A 25,258-nucleotide genomic window follows, 5' to 3' on the forward strand; every position below is an offset into this window, starting at 1 on the left:
GATATATCAGCTTTTAAAATGAAAAATGTAAATAGGAAAGAGAAACCATTAGAAAACCTATGCCTTTTTATAAATGGTAAATGTTAACTAGCTTTTTCACTTGAGAAATTTGCTAATGATATAAGAATGTTGGATTTTACTTTATTCTTTTGTTATGCAGGACTACTAACTGTAGTCTGTAACCTATCATTAAATCAGCTTCTGTACCAAATGACTGGAGGATAGCTAATGTGACACCAATTTTTAAAAAGGGCTCCAGAGGTGACCCCGGCAGTTACAGGCCAGTAAGCCTGACTTCAGTACCGGGCAAACTGGTTGAAACTATAGTAAAGAACAAAATTGTCAGACACATAGATGAACATAATTTGTTGGGGAATAGTCAACATGGTTTTTGTAAAGGGAAATCATGCCTCACCAATCTACTAGAATTCTTTGAGGGGGGTCAGCAAGCATGTGAACAAGGGGGATCCAGTGGATATAGTGTATTTAGATGTTCAGAAAGCCTTTGACAGGGTCCCTCACCAAAGGCTATTAAGCAAAGTAGGTAGTCATGGGATAAGGGGGAAGGTCCTCTCATGGATTGGTAACTGGTTAAAAGATATTAAACAGGGGGTAGGACTAAATGGTCAGTTTTCAGAATGGAGAGAGGTAAATAGTGGTGTCCCCCAGTGGTCTGCACTGGATCCAGTCTAATTCAGCATATTCATAAATGATCTGGAAAAGGGGGTAAACAGTGAGGTGGCAAAATTTGCAGATGATACAAAACTACTCAAAATAGTTAAGTCCCAGGCAGACTGCGAAGAGCTACAAAAGGATGTCACAAAACTGGGTGACTGGACAACAAAATGGCAGCTGAAATTCAATGTTTATAAATGCAAAGTGATGCACATTGGAAAACATAATCCCAACTATACATATAAAATGATGGGGTCTAAATTAGCTGTTACTGCTCAAGAAAAAGGTCTTGGAGTCACTGTGGATAGTTCTCTGAAAACATCCACTCAATGTACAGTGGCAGTCAAAAGAGGGAACAGAATGTTGGGAATCATTAAGAAAGGGATAGTTAAGAAGACAGAAAATATCATACTGTCTCTATATAAATCCATGGTACGCCCACATCTTGAATACTGTGTGCAGATATCATTGCCCCATCTCAAAGAAGATATATTGGAATTGGAAAAGTTTCAGAAAAGGGAAAAAAAAAATTATTAGGGATATGGAGCATCTGCCATATGAGGAGAGATTAATAAGACTGGGACTTTTGAGCTTGGAAAAAAGACGACTAAAGGAGGATATGATAGAGGTCTGTAAAATCATGACTGGTGTGGAGAAAGTAAATAAAGACGTATTATTTACTCCTTTTCATAACACAAGAATTAAGGGTCACCAAATGAAATTAATAGGCAGTAGGTTTAAAACAAACGGAAGTATTTTTTCACACAACATACAGTCAACCTGTGGAACTCCTTGCCAGAGGATGTTGTGCAGGCCAAGACTATAACAGGGTTCAAAAAAGAACTAGATGAATTCATGGAGCACAGGTCCATCAATGGCTATTGGCCAGGATGGGCAGGGATGGTGTCCCTAGCATCTGTTTGCCAGAAGCTGGGAATGGGCGACAGGGGATGGAGCACTTGATGATTACCTGTTCTGTTTGTTCCCTCTGGGGCACCTTGCATTGGCCACTATCGGAAGTGGGCTAGATGGACCTTTGGTCTGACTCAGTATGGCCGTTCTTATAGTTTACTCTTTCGGATACACTTACGTTAATCCCTCATCTTTTTAAATAAAACTATGATTGTTAAGGCTGCAAAGTTACATTCTCAAAATTCCAGGATTACCAAAGTTAAGGTTTCACACTCAGTTCTGACTCCAACCTGTTGTGCAGATGCATTGCGATGGTCCTTAATTACATGATTGCATACTGTAACTTCTGCAGAACCCATGCTTCATCAATGTGCAGGTTGGCTGGACTTGAGGGTTCATAAAAATTAAAAAGATGATTTTTTTCCTCCCTCTCCTCCCCCCCTTATTTTTTAGGATATTAAATGTTTTTCGACACTGGGTAGAACATCATTTTTATGATTTTGAAAGAGATTTGGAGTTGCTCGACAGACTGGAGACATTTATTTCAAGTGTAAGAGGTACAGTAACTGTTACAATCCATTTGTTCTTTTTACTTTCTAATACATTCTGGGGGTCTAATCCTGCTATCTCTTACATACATGAGTAACTTTACTCACATGAACAGTTCTTTTTACTCCAGTTGAAGTCAAATCTCACGTGCATAGACATTGCAAGATTAAGTCAGAAACCTAAATAATTTCAGACATTACTATGTTGTTCTATTAAAGCTTATTTAGTAGTAAATATTTAAGATTGTCCTTGTCTGAAACCAGTATGGTCTCTCTCGAATTCAAAACAACTTTAGGCTTGGAAGGATTAGTTTTTTTTATTGGCAGATATCAATTTCCTCAGACATACAAACCAACGAAAAAATATTTCCATTGATGATGATCGAAATTTACAGATAGGCAAGAAAAATGGTACTTGAGATTATATTAGAGTTTGATTTAAGTATCTTTACTTTATATATTTTGACAAGATATTGACAATTTGTGTTTTAATGGTTATAAAACAAACTCTTTGAATGTGTGTCTATTGCGATCAATTGTCTGACTCCCCCATAATTTCCTGAAACTGTAAACATTTGAATTGATAAAAATTGGAAAAAGACTTAACACCCATAATTTTGCACAGTGATACTAATTTAAATAAATAAAAATAAACCGGTGTAATCTGTCTAATTTTTAAAATTGAATTCTGCCTCTTCCCCACTTTAAGTTCCTAGAGAAAATCTTTCCTCAGGGAGAGGAGAAAATTTCTTCCCTGTTGGAACACTGATCCTTTCCCATTTTACTATCCTTGTCCTGAAGACCCTGCACAACAACCATTACTCTTCCAGAAGAGGAGAGCTGAACAATATAAAAACCTTTTAGCTTCAGTTAGTGTTACTTCCTGTAGGTCTTGTAGTTAAGGCTGCAAGTCTGTCACTAAGGCCACAGATGCCGTAACTTCCTGGGACCTCCATGACTTCTGCAGCAGCTAGTGCGACTGGCCCAGGGGCCACTTGAGCAGCTCAGGCAGCCTTTGGGCGGGCTGCACCGGCCACTGCTGGGGCAATCTTGGGCCACTGTGGTGCCCCTTCCCCCACCCCAGCAGCAGCAGGAGTTTCGGTGTGGGAGGGGGCTCAGGGCTGCGGGGGTGAGGGCTCCGGCAGTGCTAACCTCAGGGGGTTCCCCAGAAGTGGCGACATGTCCCTCCCTCGCATCTTAGGCAGAGGTGTGGCCAGGCGGCTCGGTACGCTGCCTCCTCCCACAGGCATTGCATCCACAGCTCGAGGCAGAGGCAATATGTGGAGCCCTCAGGCCGCGCCTCCACCTAGAAGCTGAGGGACATGTCGCTGCGCAGAGCCAGGTAAGGAGCCTGCTAGCCCTGTGAAACACATACACGTCAGCAGCAGTGGGGGGGTCCCAGGCTACGCGCCACCAACCTTCCCCCTCCCCAGAGGCACCCCTGGGGCACCCCCCCAGAACACCCAAGGTTTAGTGAGGGGTATAAAGTACAAGTCTTGGACAGGTCACGGGCCGTGAATTTTTCTTTACAGCCCATGACCTGTCCATGACTTTTACAAAAAATACCCGTGACTAAAATATAACCTTACTTATAGTTGAACACTGTGATAACGTTCCCTAAAGCAGTGGCCCTCAACCTTTCCAGACTACTGTACCCCTTTCAGGAGTCCAATTTGTCTTGTGTACCCCCAAGTTTCACTTCATTTAAAAACTACTTGCTTACAAAATCAGACATAAAAATACAAAAGCGTCACAGCACGCTATTACTGAGAAATTGCTTACTTCCTCATTTTTACCTTATAATTATAAAATAAATTGATTGAAATATAAATGTACTTAAATTTCAGTATATCATGTATAGAGCAGTATGAACAAGTAATTGTATGAAATTTTAGTTTGTACTAGGGCTGTCAAGCATTTAAAAAAATTAATCGCAATTCATTGCACGATTAATTGCTCTGTTAAATAATAATAGGATACCATTTATTTAAATAGTTTTGGATTTTTTTACATTTTCAAACATTGATTTCACTTACAATACAGAATACAAAGTGTACGGTGCTCACTTTATTTTTTATTACAAATATTTTCACTGTAAAAAACAAAAGAAATAGTATTTTTCAATCCACCTAATACAAGCACAGTAGTGCAATCTCTTTATCATGAAATATGAACTTACAAATGTAGAATTATGTACCCAAAAAACCTGCATTCAAAAATAAAACAATGTAAAACTTTAGTGCCTGCAAGTTCACTCAGTCCTACTTCTTGTTCAGGCAATTGCTAAGACAAACAAGTTTGTTTACATTTGCAGGAGATAATGCTGACCGCTTCTTGTTTCCAATGTCACCTGAAAGTGAGAACAGGCGTTCTCATGGCACTGTTATAGCCGGCGTTGCAAGATATTTTCGTGCCAGATGCACTAAAGATTCATATGTCCCTACATACTTCAACCATCATTCCAGGGGACACGCATCCATGCTGATGACAGGTTCTGCTCAATAACAGTTCAAAGCAGCGTGGACCGACGCATGTTCATTTTCATTATCTGAGTCAGATGCCACCAGCAGCAGGTTGATTTTCTTTTTTTGGTGATTCGGGTTCTGTAGTTTCCACATCAGAGTGTTGCTCTTTTAAGACTTCTGGAAGCATGCGCCACACCTCGTTCTTCTCAGATTTTGGAAGGCACTTCAGATTCTTAAACCTTGGGTCGAGTGCTGTAGCTATCTTTAGAAATCTCACACTGGTACCTTCTTTGTGTTTCGTCAAATCTGCCGTGAAAGTGTTCTTAAAATGAACAATGTGCTGGGTCATGATCCGAGACTGCTATAGCATGAAATATATGGCAGAATGCTGGTAAATCAGAGTGGGAGACATACAATTCTCCACTAAGGAGTTTTGTCACAAATTTAATTAATGCATTATTTTTTTAATGAGTATCATCAGCACGGAAGCATGTCCTCTGGAATGGTGGCCAAAGCATGAAGGGGCATACGATTGTTTAGCATATCTGGCATGTAAAGACCTTGCAGTGCTGGCTACAAAAGTGCCATGCCAATACCTGTTCTCACTTTCTGGCAACATTGTAAATAGGAAGCGGGCAGCATTATCTCCTGTAAATGTAAACAAACTCATTTGTCTGAGCGATTGGCTGAACAAGAAGTAGGACGGAGGGGACCTGTAGGCTCTAAAGTTTTACATTGTTTTGTTTTGAGTGCAGTTATATAACAAAAAAATCTACATTTGTAAGTTGCACTTTCACGATAAAGAGATTGCACTATGGTACTTGTATCAGATGAATTGAAAAATACTATTTCTTTTGTTTGCCATTTTTACAGTGCAAATATTTGTAATAACAATATAAAGTGAGCATTGTCTACTTTGTATATTGTGTTGTAATTGAAATCAATATATTTGAAAAGGTAGAAAAACATTCAAAAATATTTAATAAATTTCAGTTGGTATTCTATTGTTTAACAGTTCAGCTAAAACTGCCGTTAATCGCTTTTAATTTTTTTGAGTTAATCGCGTGAGTTAACTGCAATTAATCAACAGCCCTAGTTTGTACTGACTTTGCTAGTGCTTTTTATGTAACCTGTTGTAAAACTAGGCAAATATCTAGATGAGTTGATATATCCCCAGGAAGACCTCTGCAAATCCCCAGGGGCGTATGTATCCATGGTTGAGAACCACTGCCCTAAAGACATGAGCAAACTCCCTTTGCAGTCCACTTGGAGAGTAACATTGATGTCAGCTGAATCTAGATGACTTCTTGGCAATGCCTGGATGTCACTTTTAGGTTACCAAATTAGCCATCCTGTAATACAATTTTGAGTTACAAATTTAAAAAACAGTTGTTGATCTCCTGTTGGGTTGATAGTCACTGTGTAAGATTTTCCTGATTAAAGAGAGACTATTTTTGGCCAGCTCCTTGAAGGGATTTTGGTTTGAAATCCCTGGTCTAAAGACTCACTGGGTCCCAGGACGTGTTTTATGTACTCTACATTTATTAAACAATCTTAGTGTTCAAAAGTAAACATTTATAAAAGTTTATTTTTTCAAGTCTTTATGCTGCAGAGTTGTTAACAGGCCACTTCACCTTGAGTGGTCTCTTATAATAGGTGTTAAATACTTATGCTAAACAGTCTTGTAGTTAGCTGCCAGACTGAGGGCTTGTCTCCACTTACCAGTGGATCCACGCTGCAGCAATGGATCCGCTGGGAGTTGATTTCACAGGTCTAGTGAAGACCCGCTAAATCGACTGCAGATCACTCTGCCATTGATTCCGTTACTCCACCGGAATGAGAAGAATCATAGAATATCAGGGTTGGAAGGGACCTCTGGAGGTCATCTAGTCCAACCCCCTGCTCAAAGCAGGACCAATCCCCAATTAAATCATCCCAGCCAGGGCTTTGTCAAGCCTGACCTTAAAAACTTCTAAGGAAGGAGATTCTACCACCTCCCTAGGTAACGCATTCCAGTGTTTCACCACCCTCCTAGTGAAAAAGTTTTTCCTAATATCCAACCTAAACCTCCCCCACTGCAACTTGAGACCATTACTCCTTGTCCTGTCCTCTTCTACCACTGAGAATAGTCTAGAACCATCCTCTCTGGAACCACCTCGCAGGTAGTTGAAAGCAGCTATCAAATCCCCCCTCATTCTTCTCTTCTGCAGACTAAACAATCCCAGTTCCCTCAGCCTCTCCTCATAAGTCATGTGTTCCAGACCCCTAATCATTTTTGTTGCCCTTTGCTGGACTCTCTCCAATTTATCCACATCCTTCTTGTAATGTGGGGCCCAAAACTGGACACAGTACTCCAGATGAGGCCTCACCAATGTCGAATAGAGGGGAACGATCACGTCCCTCAATCTGCTCGCTATGCCCCTACTTATACATCCCAAAATGCCATTGGCCTTCTTGGCAACAAGGGCACACTGCTGACTCATATCCAGCTTCTCGTCCACTGTCACCCCTAGGTCCTTTTCCGCAGAACTGCTGCCTAGCCATTCGGTCCCTAGTCTGTAGCTGTGCATTGGGTTCTTCCGTCCTAAGTGCAGGACCCTGCACTTATCCTTATTGAACCTCATCAGATTTCTTTTGGCCCAAACCTCCAATTTGTCTAGGTCCCTTGGTATTCTGTCCCTGCCCTCCAGCCTATCTACCACTCCTCCCAATTTAATATCATCCGCAAATTTGCTGAGAGTGCAATCCACACCATCCTCCAGATCATTTATGAAGATATTGAACAAAACCTGCCCCAGGACCGACCCCTGGGGCACTCCACTTGACACCGGCTGCCAACTAGACATGGAGCCATTGATCACTACCCGTTGAGCCCGACAATCTAGCCAACTTTCTACTCACCTTATAGTGCATTCATCCAGCCCATACTTCTTAAGGGGAGTTGACAGGAGAGTGTCTTCTGTTGACATAGCATAGTGTGGACACCGTGGAAAGTAGATCTAAGCTACGTCGACTTGAGTTACGCTACTAATGTAACTCAAATTGCATAGCTTAGATAGACTTTCCTCCGTAGTGTAGACCTGCCCTGAGAATCTGTCTACACTTAAAATGCTGCAGTGACACCTCTGTAACGGTTCAGTGAAGATGCTACCTACACCGACAGGAGGGATTCTCCTATTGGCATAGGTAATCCATCTCTCCAAGAGGCAGTAGCTATTCTCCCATCAACCTACTGCTGTCTAGATTAGGAAATTAGGTCAGTTTAAATGCATCTTTCAGGAATCTGGATTTTTCACACCCATGTTGTACTGATCTAATTTCCTAGTGTAGACCAGACCTGAGTACCTTTCCCAGACCTGAAGAGGAGCTCTGTGTAGCTCAAAAGCTTGTCTCTGTCACCAGCAGAAGTTGACCCAATAAAAGATTTTACCTCACCCACCATGTCTCTCTAATGAACTAACACAATATATTGGAAAGTCATCACACAACTAAAAACTGTAAACTTGAACAAGTAGGGCCAGACTCTCAAAATTCAACACAAAACAGATGCACCCAAAAATGTGCAGTCTTTGTGCCCGTATTTGCATACGGAAATGGGTAACTGCGCACCTAACTTCTTTGCACATGCAGTTTCCTGATTTGCATACACAAATGTAGCCTTTGGTGGGTGCACAAATTGTTTGTTAAAGAAAATAATTTGGCCCATGAACCTGAATTTTTTCTATCCCATTCTATAAAATTTAAACAAATTTGTTAATCTTTTCTTTAGGTACTGAATGCTATCCTTATTTCACATCATTCTACTAGTTAACAAGCAGAAGTGTACATCTAACAAAATTACCATTTGAAAAAGCTGTTAAACCATTAATATGAACATTTTTAATGTTGTTTTTTACAGGCAAATCCATGAAGAAGTGGGTAGAATCCATTGCTAAAATTATCAAAAGAAAAAAACAATGTCAAGCAAATGGAATTAGTCATAACATTACCTTTGAGAGCCAGCCTCCTCCAATTGAATGGCATATTTGCCATCTTGGACAGTTTGAGATGGACCTGATGACACTACACCCAATAGAAATTGCTCGTCAGCTAACACTTCTAGAATCTGATCTCTACAGGTAGTTATTCAAAAAATGTGTGTGTTCCTTAGTTAGTTAGCTTTTTGTTAGCTCCATAAGTCACACTGTTTGCACTAGTCAGAAGCATGAATTTCCTTTTCTGACAGGAGAAAACTAGCAGGATTAATATGGAAATCTAAAAGTATGTTCCTTTTATTTGTAAAAATAAAAAAAGGGCTCGTTGCCATATGTAATCCCATTTTACGGGTTCGTAATGGGAAATGATAATGCTCTCTGCAGTCACTTTTAATACCTCCCCTATATTTGACTTTCATTTGTAATTGAAATGTTGAGTTAATCAAATTGCATTCAGCTTTAGCAAGAAAAAAATCTTTAATTTGTAGAATCAGCCTGAAGTATATTCTTCTCTTTTATGATATGCCAAGTAAGGTTTGCTCACCTTCTGTCCTATACCAAAGTGTTTATCCATCAACATATTAGACTTGTGTCAACATAACCAGACTTGTACGGTAAATAATTAGGACACTAAAATGAGTAGACAACACTAAAACATAACTGGGACATAATATGTGAATTCTCAAAATAAAAGTTTGGGGGTATCTTATAAAAAATGCTTGTAGCATTCTAAAAATAACTTTATTCTCTAGGGGCCCTCATAAAAACTAAGGTATTTAAACTGGGATTTTTGAAAGGTTTGCATGCTACAATGGCAGAAGGATTTCTAATAAAATATTTCTTTTTGCACATCAATCAGGCTTTTATAGGGTTTGTTGATCCCCATTTCAGCAACACATTACTCATGTTTACCCGTTAGATAACGAGAAGTTTTCTTTGTTCAGGATGCTTATTTCTTCCTTCAGAAGACAAAACTGAGTCCTTAGTAATTTTCTAATCTGAAAATACATTACTGATGTTCTTTTAACAGAGACTGGCGTTTTCCAGAGTCCATTAGCGTGCGTGTTGAAATACCAGTCCAGTAATTATTTTGAATGACTGTTCCATAATGGATTATATTGAATAATCTGTACCAAATGTCATGTCACAAGTAAGGGGAAGAAATATGTAATAAGTCTTCTACTGCAAACATGGAACATAAGAACATTAAGTATCAAACATTCCTTTGCCTCATACTTAACATTTTCTTTCAATAGGGCAGTGCAGCCGTCTGAACTTGTTGGGAGTGTGTGGACTAAAGAAGATAAGGAAATTAACTCCCCAAATCTATTAAAAATGATTCGGCACACTACAAATCTTACTCTTTGGTTTGAAAAGTAAGTACTGGGGATGTTAACGTACTGCCATGGAATCAAGTTGAAGTTCGGGGATCGCTCAGGTTTTCTTACAGTTTAAAGGAGATTCCTTTATTTTGAATTATAAAATAGTTGTTGTGTATTCCAGTAATCACTACCTTAGTTAAGCGTTGATTTTGTGCTTGGCACAGTACAGGACAAAACCAAAAATCTGCAAGGCAGCCTCCTCCTTTTAAGTTTTAAACTGCCTATTTCGGTGAAAACACTGAGAAGCGTAGGGTAATGGTCTTCATTTTGAACTCCTGTTCTTTATGATGACTAAACAGTAGATTTCAGTGCCTAGCAACGTGAATTTTTTAATTCCAATATTTCCTAATACCACGTTTCTTGACTAGGTGCATTGTGGAAACAGAGAATTTTGAGGAGCGAGTGGCTGTGTTAAGTAGGATAATCGAAATCCTGCAGGTTTTTCAAGAGTTGAATAATTTCAATGGTGTGTTGGAGATAGTCAGTGCGATGAATTCTGTGTCAGTGTACAGACTAGATCATACATTTGAGGTAAGTCTTCTGAGTGACTTGTGCATCCTTCTTAAGAGACTAACCAGAATCAAGAAAAACAAATCCTATACCATTTTTTTTTAATAAACACTGTTATTTTACAGTTACTTACTTTGTAAGTGTAATGTGAAACACTCGTGAGGAATGTTATCATAAGTAGCATATTAAGGGTCCTGGGTGCCACAGGGGATTTGTAATGGCATCTGGAGTCTTTCACCTGTAGCTTGCCAGCTCAAATCCAGCACAGTAATGATTGAATGTCATAACTAAGGCTAAGATTTTGTCACGGATACTTTAGTAAAAGTCACGGACAGGTCACGGGCAAAACAGAAAAATTCATGGAAGCCGTGGCCTGTCCCTAACTTTTACTAAAAATATCCCAGACAAAATGGGGATCAGCGGATCCCCATACTACTTCATGCGGGACAGCTGCAGGAACTAGGTGCTGTCTGTAGCAGCTGGTGGCTGCGGGGTACCACCTGCAGCTCCAGGCATCCCCCACTGCCTGCTTGGGCTGGGAGCTCGGGGTTCCCCACCACCCACGGGGACCAGGAGCTGCCACAGCAGCAGGGAGCTCAGGAGTTCCCCCGCTGCCTCCTGCTGGGAGCTCAGGGTTCCCCACAGTGCCATCCCCGGTGGCAGGGAGCTGGAGGAGTCCCCTGCTGCCCCGGGTGGCAGAGAACTCGGGGGTTTCCCCCACCGCTGCCCGTGGTGGTAGGGAGCTGGGGGTTTGCTGCTGCCTCCTGCCACGAGCTGGGGGGTTCCCCCGTTGTCCCAGGAGGCAGGGAGCTGGGGGGTCCCTACTAGGAGCTTGGGAACTATGGCCGATGGGAGCTATGGGAGGCGGCGCCTGTAAACAGAGGCAGCGTGTGCTTGCAGAGCCACCTGGCTGCACCTCGTCCAGGAGCAGCAGGGACAGGGAGCCACCGGAGATGAGCACCCCCTCACATGCCCAAACCCAAACTCCCTCCCAGAGTCCCTGCCCTGCAGCTCCTCACACCCCTGCCCTGCACTCCACTACCCCACCCCACCCTGCACTTCAAAGCTCTCCCTCTGAATGAACCGGCATTTTTTATTTACCAGCACCCTGTTTCCCTGGCATACCGGTTATAAACTTTTACTGTACCTTGAATGCTGTCTGGGAGCTGCAGAATTCCAGCTAGCGGGCAGGGAAGAGAAACTGTCAGAGGTGTGGGTGACCCCTTTCTTCTTTTGCTGACCAAGGATGATCCATGCATAGGTTTGAACATTTACAGAGCGTTTAATGCTCAGGAAAGAACTTAAGCACGTACTTAAGAACATTGCTATCAAGGAACGCAGTTTTTAAGCTTTGCTTTCCCAAATGGGGATGCTTTCCTGTATTTTGGTCAGAGTAAGTGTACAAGAATCGGAGGCCAGTTTTAGCAGATTCTGGAGAAAAGTTTAAACATTGGGGAACATTGGTGGGTTTAGGAGGAAAAAGTGTAAATGGTTACTTTTTCACTGAAAATGAGTGTTCAGTAAACTAATAAATTCCACCGAAATAGACTATTGAAGTTCAGAAGACAGTTTTGCACAGTAAGGATGGAGTCTGTGTTGTATGTAGAAAAATATTTTTACTAGTATCAGTGCTAGATGCTCATAACTAAATTTGATTTGTTTAGATTTGAAATAAGTCATACTTAAAACAGTTGGGATTATTTTTGTAAATTGATGGAAGTGAAGTGAAAATAACTGTCTGTATTTACAGTAGTTTGACACTTCCACGTGATGCCTCTTAGGGCTATGTATACACTACAGAGTTTATGCTGGAATAGTCCCCTGGTACAGAAGCAGCATATGCTGACAAACTTTTTTTTTTTGCCGGTAGACAACATTAGCTATGTTGGCAGAAGCCCCCTTTTGTCAGCATAGCTGCGTCTCCACTGGGGGTTTCATCGGCAAGTTTTAAGCCATAGAGTCAGGGACAGTTGATGTAGTAGTACATTGGAAACCATTTAAAAACACTTAAATTCAAATATTGTGAGAAACAAGGTTTTGTTAATTTATAGATAGATAATACAAGTATGAAGGTACCATATTTTCACTAACCAAACCATGCAAAAGACACATTGTTGCTTTGTTTCCTCTTCAATAAATTAGGCATTACAGGAGAGAAAAAAGAAAGTTTTGGATGAAGCAGTAGAGCTAAGTCAAGATCACTTTAAGAAATACCTAGCTAAACTCAAGTCAATCAACCCACCCTGCGTGCCTTTCTTTGGTAAGTTACACTACGGGGTTGGAGATAAGGTTCTTGATGTTGGCTTTCTTTTAACGTTAAAATGAGCAGCAAATTAAGATGTCGCAAATGCTTTGAGTTTTTTTAAGGTATTACATTCTGTACTCTGAAGAATTGCCTTTGTGATATGCATAACTTTTGATTTATTAGATTTTTAACATTAGTGTTTGTGAATAGTTAAAGTCAGTAACCTCAGTTACACAGTGTTTGCATTTTGTGTAAATATTAAATGTTTGTTGTTCTCTTGGTACACTATAAAATTCGTGTGTTTTCAAGAACAATTTTGTAGAGGCTGTGATTACTGCTTTTTTTGCTAGTTATTTGCCTCAGAAGCTTTAGTATTCCTTTGCAATATATTTTCTGTAAATTTGGTTTTCATGGATATAGCTGTTGTATGCAGACTCAAGTTCCAATGAAAATAAAATAGGGTTTCTCTTCAACTTTAATTTTATCTCACATTCTTGACACTGTTCCTTTCTGGGTGACCCAAGCATGCTGGCATGTGACCTACGGACCATGACCTCAGTATAAGCAGATAAAACTTGTTCCTTCTATAATATATTTAGTTTTCAGAGAGAATGCATAGCTCATTTCCTCTTTCTGATTAATTCAGTATTGGTGCATTGAAGGAAATGATTTGCTCTCTTTTTATGGTGAGGATTTCTTTGCTGGCATTTATCAGAAAAAATGAAAACAGGAGTTGGGATGAAATGTGAAAATCAAAATTCTTTTTTTATATATGTATATATATACTAGGAATCTATCTAACAAATATTCTGAAGACAGAAGAAGGGAATCCAGACTTTCTTAAAAGACAAGGGAAAGAGTTAATCAACTTCAGTAAGAGGAGAAAAGTGGCTGAAATTACAGGCGAAATTCAGCAGTATCAAAACCAACCTTACTGTTTACGGATAGAACCAGAAATACGGGTAATCAAAACAAATACAATAGGCGTATACTTTATGTATGTGTGTGCATGTGTGTGTGTACATATAAAAAAAAAAAGATATGTGGCAGATACTCTACTGATATTCTTGCTGGGGTAGTGGTAGGTGTGGGGGTGATTGCCTTAATATCACAATAACCATAATTGGCAAAGAAAAGAAGGTGCACCAAAGCATACGTTAATTCCAAATCCTTAATGTAGTTCATCACATATATCTCATCTGCTCACTACTATACAACAGATACTCCTTGTTTTTGCTATTGCTATACTTCTCTAGCTGGAGGGGGTGAATAGGATTAGAGCAAGAGGAAGAAAATAGTTATAAAACAATATGAATATATGATGAGAAACTAACAGTTTCTGTGAAGAAAAACTGTGCTGGTGTGATATATTAGAATCCTTTGTATGTATCCAATTAATCCAAAACTCATTTGACAAGGTTTCTGACAAGAGGCTACTAAGAAAGTTAAATAGTCATAGGGCAAGTAGTTATGGATTTGAAAGTAAATGAAGGAAAACAATAAGTAGGAATAAATGGTCATCTTTCAACTGACAAAAGGTGAACAATAGTTTTCTCTAGGCTCTTCACTACGAGCAGTCTGTAATATATTCATGAATTGTAAAGGGGGTGAACAGTTAAGTGGCACGATTTGCAGATGACACAGAATTAGATTAGCCTCACAATCGATAATATTGAAGAACACCAGAAAGACTTAAAGCAAGGTGAATGAGCAAAGTGATACCAGATTAAATTATTGTTGTCATATGTAAGGCAATGCTTGTTGGAAGGAATAATTTAAACTACTTATACTCAGTGATGGGTTGTTAAGTAACTGTAACCACTCAGTTAATTAATTGTGCTCCTCAACTCCTCAGCTCTTTTGTGGGCAATTCAATAAATATGTCTGCTCAGTTTACAGCACCAGTCAAAGAAGCAACACAGTGTTAGGCTGCATAAGGAATGAGAACAATACTGAAAATATCAAAATGCCATTATTTAAATCAACAATATGCTCTCACCTGAAATAATGTGTGCGGGTTCTGGCCACTCCAAAAGCTGCAGCTGCGTGACGGCATTCTTTGTATTGTGCTGTTCATTATTGAGAACAATTCTGGAAAATGGTTAAGTGATTTTAAAATTATGAAGAGGAGCATTGGAATATTTTGAAAACAAATCAAGAAAAGACAGAAATATAGTAATCGTAAGTTATAGGTTATAAGTACTGATGATGGTAAAAAAAAAAAAAAAAAAGAATGTGTTTGAAAATGAAGGAACTGGGAGATCTTGGTGACTGCATTGAGATACTTGGTAAATCATCTACATAACTACAAGCATTTTACAGAATATTGTTACATTTAAAATAACGCAGTTCGTGTGATTTAAAATAATTCCTTTAGTCAGTAAATTTTATCATTAGACTAGGCAGGATTCAATTTTTATAATTTTGACAGATAATATTGATGTTTATTTTAAGCCTTTTTTAGACTTTTATCTTTTTAAATTTTCACAGTTGCAGGAAAATATGGGTGGAGTGTCAGAATAGGTGAGGTCAGACAAAAATTATGTCATGAAGCTGCTGAGATTCAAAAAGTTAAGTTTATAACCCTTAAAACACAAATTGTCAACATTACATGTCAAAATATACAAAATAAATATCCTCAAATCAAACTCTTTAAGTTTGCAAGCAGCGTTTTTCCTGCTCTGCCTGTATGTAAATTTTGATTATCATCAATGGAAATATTTTGTGTTGGTTGGTGTGTGTGTGTGTGTGCTGAAATTGACATTTACCGGTAAAATTCTAATCCTTCCAAGCCTAATTATCATTAACTTGTATGTTTTTTTACTGTCATTTGCGTCAGGACTTGTTGGTGTATTTTTCCAGGAATGAGTTAACAGTAGTATAAACGCTGCATGCAGCCAGTGAAATGTTAAGATTTCATTGAACAGTTTTGTATTTTCTATATATGCATATGTTAAGATCATATAAAATTATTTATTGAAACTTGTTTACCTCATTTTAGCGGTTCTTTGAAAATCTCAATCCTATGGGAAATTCACCAGAAAAAGAGTTTACAGACTACTTGTTCAACAAATCATTAGAAATTGAACCTCGAAACTGCAAGCAGCCACCTAGATTTGTAAGTCTTTTTCTTGTAATTTTTTAAAGTATTTTAAATCTACTAATACTTTAATAAAGGAATATGAATATTACTATTAATAATGTATGTTTACTTCCTTTGAAATTATAGATGTTTCTTGCGTTTTTGTCACAAGACTTTTTATTCCGAAACTGTTAGATTTTTTTGTTTTAGAGATAATTTTAGTTCCTAAAATACACATCTTTTGGCTTTATAGGCAAATTGTGTTTTTACAATAAAATATTGGAAAGAATAGCTTTAAAAGTTTGATTTTATGCTGTGTAGTTCTTCTCTTTAGAACTTGTAAAATGGCTTGATAGCATTATGAGACGCTTTTAATTTCAGAATGTGGAAAAACGTGCATAAAATAAAAGGGAGAGACCTTTGTAAGAGCATTTTGAAATAAATGTTAATTGGTATATTTTTCTCTGACATTCAGAGGAATATTTTCAAAAATAAAGTTCACTTTCAGAGCTAAATGGAAATACTCTTCACTTTAGTGCTGAACTGAAATATACTATGCAATTTAAAATGAGGTACAATCTTCTTGTAAAGCCAGATAGTGTTGATTAGTTTGTCATTTTAATTAACATTTTATTTTTAAAATAACAGCTGCTGAAGCGTGAAGTGATTTTTCACAATGATATTTTGCCTCATAGAAAACTTACTATTATGTCATTATCTTTGCTGTAACTCTTGGCAAATCAGGAGTGCCTTTTTCTTCTTCTTGGGGTAAGAGAACCATAAAGCAGTTAACAGTTTTTGTGTCTTAAGGGTGATTAAGGTTATACTTCTCATCCACCAAGAGAATCAGGTGAAGTGCTGCTAAAGTAATGCCACCTTAAAAACATGGTCCCTGTGGGTATTCCACATGTGTGTACACATGTGCACCATGTGCCAGAGATTGGAGAGTTTTGATCGGTGGTTCTCCGTGCGCTCCAAATGAGGATATAAAGGGCAGTGCAAACTACCACCACTCCAGTTCCTTTTTACCGTCACATGGCCTGAGTCTGAATTCTCATTGTCCACAGATTTTCTTCATGCTTCATTCTTCTTCAAACCTGTAAATATATTATAAATAGTTTTTAGTATTCTAGTGTAGTTAGAGTTTTAATCTTAGTGTATTTGATAATATACTTTCTCCCCACCTCAGGGAGTCTCTTCTCATGGACAGAGATTATGCCCAGAGTCCTAGATTTAAGAACTGCATCTCCTGCCCCCCCCTTCCCCCCGTTTTCCTTCTCTGTGAGCAACGAGCACCAACACTGCCTCTGTTATATGGGAGAGGCACACGTCTCAGCTAAATGCAGTATTTGTTGCTCATTTTCCTTCAAAACTGTGAGACATTAGAGCTCTGTCTGAGAGAGACTTTTCTGTAAGATGTTATGAGATCGCCATCTGATCCAGGCCAGGGAGACCCAACTGTACATTGGCCTCAACCAACGAGCAGTGTCCCAACAAGCACAGGAGAGGAAGCCAGAACTGCTGAGCCCAAAGAGTTGCCATACCGGGCTTCTCATGAGAGTCAGGGGCACTCAAAGCATAAGGACAGATTTTTCTTCCAGGTGTTTTTCTGAGAGAAGGGATCCTTCTCTGGCTGTCCAAGTCCAGTGAGTCCTCACAAACAGTTCCTAAAGATTTAAGCTCACTTAAACTTTCTGACTATGAGGGCAAGGCACAAAAGAGAGAGGATCTGCTGGTACTGACATCAATGCCAATTCTTAAGCATATGGATTGGCACCTGCCAACCCCATTTAAGAGCTACTGAGTAGACACTTTGGTGCTACCATCCTGTCCCTGACCTGCTGTCCATGACGACTGTGGTTGCGCTCCATTCATCGGTCCCAATTACTGGATTGCCCCAGACTCTTGAGACGAACCTAAACTTACACTTCGTGGGAGGATATCTTCACCTTTTCTTATTCATAGTCTGTTCTTTTTTGAACATGAAAAATGAGATAACATAGGAGGAAACTACCTCGAGGAGACGGGAACGTTCCCCTCCTCAGTTCATAGGCAGGAGCTTTCACCCATTGGTTCCGATAGGTCTGGTAGTTGAACAAGAACTGGCACTCTCTTTGGAGAAGTTTGGAGGCTCTGGACATTTCTGGTCATTCTGTGAATGTCGGCCCATCTTCTCATCAGCATCCAACTCTTCATGTATCTACTACCTTGGAAGAACAGCAACAACAAGTATCCCAACCCAGGGCCCCTTCACCTTACAGCCTGGTGTTTGGATGGGCATCAGATCTAGAATGTTCATGCTTGGAGATTGTTCTTTATTCTCAACCAAAGAAGGAAAGAGTACAGCAGAACATGTTATCTGGATAAATGGAAGCTTCTCTTCCTGGGCACAATGTAATCGGTCCTCCAGAATCTGCAGATAGTCCAAAACAGGAGGGTTATCCTGTCCCTGAAAACTTCAGGGCTTTTCATAGTTCTCCTGCAGTTCATCTAGCAGCAATCAGTGCCTTCCATCCTCCAGTAGGACACTTCATTTTCCTTCACCTTCACCCAAAATTTGTCCCAAAAGTAATTTGAGTTTCACATAAATCAACCTATCCGCTTAACGGTATTGTTACCCAAAGCTTATGCTTCCAGTGAGGAGAGAAGACTTCACTCTCTGGACATCAGATGAGCGCTGGCGTTCTACCTGCAAAGGATGAAATCGATTAGAAAATCATCAAGCTTATTTGTTGCTGTAGCAGAACAGTCATGAGGGCAGACATTATCTGCTCAGAGACTGAATGAATCTCCGGCTGCATCATTCTATTCCTCCTCCAGATGAGGTGACAGCCCATTTCACTAGAGCACAAGCAACCACAGCCGCATCCCTTTGAGAGGTGTATCTGTATGGAACATCTGTAGAGTGGCTATACGTTCACGAAACATTATGCATTAGTTCAAGCCTCCTCTGCAGATGTAGGTGGTGGAACTGCAGGATTACAACCATCTATACCTACTGCATCCCGACCCCTCCTGTTTAACTACTGCTTATCAATCGCTCACATATGGAATACACATAGGGACCAGCACTCGAAGACTAAAGTATATTGACCTGTAACTGGTGATGCTCTGAGATGTGGAGTCCCTGTCTCTGTTCCATTACCCTACCCTACCCTTTCCATCTTCTTCAAATTCTTCTGATTGGTGATGAGAGGAACTGAAGAAGCATCTGTCCGTCCCGCCTCTTATACCTTCAGTTGGAGCACAAGGAGAACATCTGTGTGGGTGCGGACCAATGGACACTACTTGCTAGCAATCTCTGATCTCAGGCACACTGGAACCACGCATCTTGAAGAACCTTCAGTTACAAGTCAGTAACCTCCATTTCTTGTAGAATTGAGTTTTGTTTATCTGAAATTCCAGTTAGCCACGTGTTCTGGAGGCACTCTGATACCACCCTGGTGGATGTGATATAAGAACGTTAGGTACCTTTCAGATAATCAATGTTTATCTGTGTTTTATTAGAATTAAGTGCAATTCAGATTAATTCATGCTTCTTTTGACTGCAATGTCATATCAGCCGCACCTGTCACTCTTATGCGTAAGAATTGTATATGGACTAAATCATATACCAGAGACAGAATCAGACACCAGAGTATATAAAAATGAATAAGAATAGTTTTTTTCTTTAAAGATTCCCATCTCATGGGATTCCGACTCTTGGATCTATGCATGTGGGTAAGGGCCTGGTGAATTTCTACAGTATAAGCAATAGGAATGTCACGTCACTCTTACTGTGAGGTGATTTGACTGCCCCTGTACTCTGGCTCCTTCTGACTAGAGTCTGCAAAAGAGATCCCTTAGGAAACCACTTGCTGACTCCCATGGTTTGTCCTGATTGACACACATCTGAAACTCCAGACTAACAATTCTTTGGAATTATTGAAAGGAAGATTTCTTGAGCAGAGCCAGTTTTCACAATTTTATTAAAACCCCATAAAGAGTAACTTTTAAAAAAACAGTGAGAGACCTGTTATAAACTTAGACCTGTTAGAAAAATCATCTACCATTAAACAAAATTATGATTTTTGTTCGGAGTATTGTACTCAATTCCTTTTTTTCCCCCTCAAATATCGGTTAGTGGGTTGGCATTTTTACTATCAGTTTACTGTACTAAATACTTGTAATATTAATCATGATTACTTCCTTTAGCCTAGGAAAACAACATACCCTCTAAAATCTCCTGGAATAAGGCCCAATACTGGCAGACATGGTTCCACCTCTGGCACCTTGCGTGGTCACCCAACGCCACTGGAAAGGGAACCATGTAAAATAAGTTTCAGTAGAATTACTGAAGCAGAGCACGAGTCAGCAGTATCGGCCCCGACTTCTCCGAATACGCCATCTACTCCACCCGTGTCTGCCTCTTCAGAACTTAGTGTATTTTTAGATATTGATCTCAACAGTTCTTATGGTATGTATATAATATATTTTATATTTACTTGGGGTTTTTTCATTTGATATTCCACCTCCACCTCTGCCTCGGCTCTTGTTCCTTAAAAAATGTTTTGCTATGGCAGGTGACACCAGGTGGTGCTGTTAAACGGAGTCTTCTTTCTATGTTCTTTTTCTAGTTGCATGCAGTCCTTTAGTCTTGGAAGAAATGCACTTGGTGGTGTTAGTTCTTGGTTTTTACAAGGTCCTGTATAGAGCTGTACAAGTAACAGGAGAGTTTGCTTTTTGCCTTGGGCTTGATAGGGTCAATTCTTGAGGCATAGTTGCTTCTTGGGAGCCAGGCAAGGATGTTGGGCTGTAATTCCTGAAAGAAGGTGTTGTCTTTCTGTTCCAGGAGAGTGAGAGAGAGAGAGAGTGTGTGTGTGTAAATCAAGTTATATCCAGACTCTGTGTCACTGATTGCTTCTGCTTAGACATAGCCAGGTATCTAGTACTGTCTGGCAAAGGGGCGACACTGGTGTCACGAGGGATGCTGGTGTTGAAAGAAGGGGCACCAACAAGAATGTGCTGCTCTTTAAGATGGCCAATCATCTTTATTATAATGCCAAAGCAAGTCTCATTTATAGAAGAAACTCTACTGGATTTTGATAGTGATGGGATATATATATATTTTTTTGCTTTGGAAATAAATTGGAAGGCTTTCTTAAGAGAGGGGATGGGGGCAATTGAGAAAATAGAGCAACCCTGAATTCCATTAAAAAGTTGAAACCCACGAGCACCTTTTCAGCAGAGTCTGTTACTGCTGGGAGTGGCACAGGAAGATGGGTCCTTAAAACTTCAGAGAGGCCTAAAATGGTATACGGTGGTTGCCAGCTGCTGAGGTTACACTTGGGGAAACTTGTTCCAAACACAGGCCTGTAATGTTTTCCCTTTCTCCCACAAAAGGAAATGTGAGTGTTCATGGAAGTTACGAGCTCAGCCAGCAGAGCTTGTACCTTCTTCATCAGCACTATTGAACGAACTGTGTTTCTACCGCACTCCTCGCCTGTAGAAGCTATGCACCAAGTACATAATGAAAGTCAACATCTAGTGTTGTTCACAAAAGAACGTTAGCTCTCTGCCTTTTCCTCCCCCCTCTTAAACCAGCTGTCTCAGGCACAGCCACGGAAGTGGTTGTCTCTGGGAGAATGCTACTTGCCCATTCAGTTCAGTCCTATGACTGCCTGATGAGGGTGAAGAGCATTCGGGTGAAATTAACTCCTATACAGAAGGTCAGCACATGTCCTATGCACCACTTAGGCCTTATTTTGAGGGTTAAAGTAGGACTTTTAAGTAGTGCATAGATTGTGTGTTTGTCATCTGCGCTGGAGTGAAGTCCGCCCTGGTGCTTCCCCTCCCCTCTCAATCTGGTTGCTCTGTGTTGCACTGTCAGTGGCCAGTTGACCATTCACGGTTGTTCACCTGTCGACAGATTTGGGTGCTAGGATCCAAAGGATACAACAACTACCCTGTGATACCCTCTCAGTACATATTGCATGGACTGGGATGGAAGGATAAGAGTTATGTTCGCATATCACCATAAAGCTAAACACGAGAAAGGGGATTACATGACAAACTTGTGTTTCATGTGGAAAATAGTGAGGCTCTCCAGCCTGTAGGTAAAAGGTGACTCAGGGTGGTTGATGTTGGTGTCAAAATTCAGTTGTAATTACCTAAGTTTCTACTATGCAGTATGTTCTTAACTATAACATTTTATTAATATTGTTTAAAAAGCCATATATTCTTCAAAATAACTTTCAAAGTTTTTGGCCAAAAAATATTTACATAGTAGAATGTACCTTGTTTCAACACTAGATCTGATAGTACAGCAGAGGTATTTTAAAGATACAGCCCAGCACATACTGGTCTTTGGGATGTTTTATAACTAGATAAAGGGAGGGGGGAACACTGTTTTGGTGGCAAAATTTCTTTTCTGATTTTTTCATTTTATTAGGTAACAATAGCATCTTTGCTCCTGTCCATTTGCCTCAGTCAAGTGAGTACCCTGACTCCTGCAGTTTGTCAATAAATTCTTTCCGTTTTCTAAATGTACATGTGTACCATATGAGCCTAAGAATAATGAAACTCTCATAATAAAGGTATAAAATGTTAGACTAGCTAATTAAAAAAAAATGCAAGGGTTTTTTCACTTTAAGTAGAGCATAGACATAAAATCTAAGGACTGCTTGGGTTTGAGCCTACAGACTGGCTAACTGCACAGATAAAGTAACTAGATACTATGGTGGTTGGCATTAAAATCTCATGCAAGTATTTGCTCTGCTATTAGGGAGAGAAAAGGTGCTTTCCATGCTGTGTGTGGCGATCTGACACTGTATTCACGTGTTTCAGAGTAACAGCCGTGTTAGTCTGTATTCGCAAAAAGAAAAGGAGTACTTGTGGCACGTTAGAGACTAACCAATTTATTTGAGCATAAGCTTTCGTGAGCTACAGATCACTTCATCGGATGCATACTGTGGAAACTGCAGAAGACATTATATACACAGAGACCATGAAACAATACCTCCTCCCACCCCACTCTCCTGCTGGTAATAGCTTATCTAAAGTGATCACTCTCCTTACAATGTGTATGATAATCAAGTTGGGCCATTTCCAGCACAAATCCAGGTTTTCTCACCCTCCGCGCCCCCCCCCCCCCCCCCACGCACACACACTCGCTCTCCTGCTGGTAACAGCCCATCCAAAGTAACGACTCTCTTTACAATGTGTATGATAATCAAGGTGGGCCATTTCCAGCGCAAATCCAGATTTTCTCACCCACCCCCCCCCCAAAACACACACACACAAACTCACTCTTCTGCTGGTAATAGCTTATCCAAAGTGACCACTCTCCCTACCATGTGCACGATAATCAAGGTGGGCCATTTCCAGCACAAATCCAGGTCTTCTCACACACCCACACCCACACCAACTCACTCTCCTGCCGGTAATAGCTCATCCAAACTGACCACTCTCCTTACAATGTGTATGATAATCAAGGTGGGCCATTTCCAGCATAAATCCAAGTTTAACCAGAACGTCGGGGGAGGGGGGTAGGAAAAAACAAGGGGAAACAGGCTACCATGCATAATGACTTAGCCACTCCCAGTCTCTATGTAAGCCTAAATTAATAGTATCCAATTTGCAAATGAATTCCAATTCAGCAGTTTCTCGCTGGAGTCTGGATTTGAAGTTTTTTGTTGTAAGATAGCGACCTTCATGTCTGGAATTGCGTGACCAGGGAGATTGAAGTGTTCTCTGACTGGTTTATGAATGTTATAATTCTTGACATCTGATTTGTGTCCATTTATTCTTTTACGTTGAGACTGTCCAGTTTGACCAATGTACATGGCAGAGGGGCATTGCTGGCACATGATGGCATATATCACATTGGTGGATGTGCAGATGAATGAGCCTCTGATAGTGTGGCTGATGTTATTAGGCTCTGTGATGGTGTCCCCTGAATAGATATGTGGGCACAGTTGGCAACGGGCTTTGTTGCAAGGATAGGTTCCTGGGTTAGTGGTTCTGTTGTGTGGTATGTGGTTGTTGGTGAGTATCTGCTTCAGGTTGGGGGGCTGTCTCCCAAGATTTGTAAGAGTGTTGGGTCGTCCTTCAGGATAGGTTGTAGATTCTTAATAATGCGTTGGAGGGGTTTTAGTTGGGGGCTGAAGGTGACGGCTAGTGGCGTTCTGTTATTTTCTTTGTTAGGCCTGTCCTGTAGTAGGTGACTTCTGGGAACTCTTCTGGCTCTATCAATCTGTTTCTTCACTTCCGCAGGTGGGTATTGTAGTTGTAAGAATGCTTGATAGAGATCTTGTAGGTGTTTGTCTCTGTCTGAGGGGTTGGAGCAAATGCGGTTGTATCGCAGAGCTTGGCTGTAGACGATGGATCATGTGGTGTGGTCAGGGTGAAAGCTGGAGGCATGTAGGTAGGAATAGCGGTCAGTAGGTTTCTGGTATAGGGTGGTGTGTATGTGACCATCGTTTATTAGCACTGTAGTGTCCAGGAAGTGGATCTCTTGTGTGGACTGGACCAGGCTGAGGTTGATGGTGGGATGGAAATTGTTGAAATCATGGTGGAATTCCTCAAGGGCTTCTTTTCCATGGGTCCAGATGATGATGATGTCATCAATATAGCGCAAGTAGAGTAGGGGCGTTAGGGGACGAGAGCTGAGGAAGCGTTGTTCTAAGTCAGCCATAAAAATGTTGGCATACTGTGGGGCCATGTGGGTACCCATAGCAGTGCCGCTGATCTGAAGGTATACATTGTCCCCAAATGTAAAATAGTTATGGGTAAGGACAAAGTCACAAAGTTCAGCCACCAGGTTAGCCGTGACATTATCGGGAATAGTGTTCTTGACGGCTTGTTAGTCCATCTTTGTGTGGAATGTTGGTGTAGAGGGCTTCTACATCCATAGTGGCCAGGATGGTGTTATCAGGAAGATCACTGATGGATTGTAGTTTCCTCAGGAAGTCAGTGGTGTCTCGAAGGTAGCTGGGAGTGCTGGTAGAGTAGGGCCTGAAGAGGGAGTCTACATGGTGAGACAATCCTGCTGTCAGGGTGCCAATACCTGAGATGATGGGGCGCCCAGGATTTCCAGTTTTATGGATCTTGGGTAGTAGACAGAATATCCCAGGTCGGGGTTCCAGGGGTGTGTCTGTGCGGATTTGATCTTGTGCTTTTCAGGAAGTTTCTTGAGCAAATGCTGTAGTTGCTTTTGGTAACTCTCAGTGGGATCAGAGGGTAATGGCTTGTAGAAAGTGGTGTTGGAGAGCTGCCGAGCAGCCTCTTGTTCATATTCCGACCTATTCATGATGACAACAGCACCTCCTTTGTCAGCCTTTTTGATTATGATGTCAGAGTTGTTTCTGAGGCTGTGGATGGCATTGTGTTCTGCACGGCTGAGGTTATGGGGCAATTGATGCTGCTTTTCCACAATTTCAGCCCGTGCACGTCGGCGGAAGCACTCTGTGTAGAAGTCCAGTCTGC

General features: G+C 40.6%; 1 protein-coding gene across 3 annotated transcripts in view; it reads left to right on the forward strand.

The window, feature by feature from the left end:
- The window catches only part of SOS2 (SOS Ras/Rho guanine nucleotide exchange factor 2), a 113,683-nt gene that overhangs the window by 83,997 nt on the left and 4,428 nt on the right, over positions 1-25,258 (forward strand). For all 3 annotated transcript variants that reach the window (XM_077819684.1, XM_077819685.1, XM_077819686.1), the window contains 9 exons: positions 2,041-2,144; positions 8,499-8,718; positions 9,831-9,950; positions 10,325-10,487; positions 12,609-12,726; positions 13,501-13,673; positions 15,713-15,829; positions 19,988-20,249; positions 22,224-22,265. In XM_077819684.1, coding sequence (XP_077675810.1) covers positions 2,041-2,144; positions 8,499-8,718; positions 9,831-9,950; positions 10,325-10,487; positions 12,609-12,726; positions 13,501-13,673; positions 15,713-15,829; positions 19,988-20,249; positions 22,224-22,265 — 1,319 coding nt within the window. The remainder of the gene's footprint in view (positions 1-2,040; positions 2,145-8,498; positions 8,719-9,830; positions 9,951-10,324; positions 10,488-12,608; positions 12,727-13,500; positions 13,674-15,712; positions 15,830-19,987; positions 20,250-22,223; positions 22,266-25,258) is intronic.

The sequence above is a fragment of the Eretmochelys imbricata genome, chromosome 6 (genome assembly GCF_965152235.1).
Source record: "Eretmochelys imbricata isolate rEreImb1 chromosome 6, rEreImb1.hap1, whole genome shotgun sequence".
Lineage (NCBI taxonomy): Eukaryota > Metazoa > Chordata > Testudines > Cheloniidae > Eretmochelys > Eretmochelys imbricata.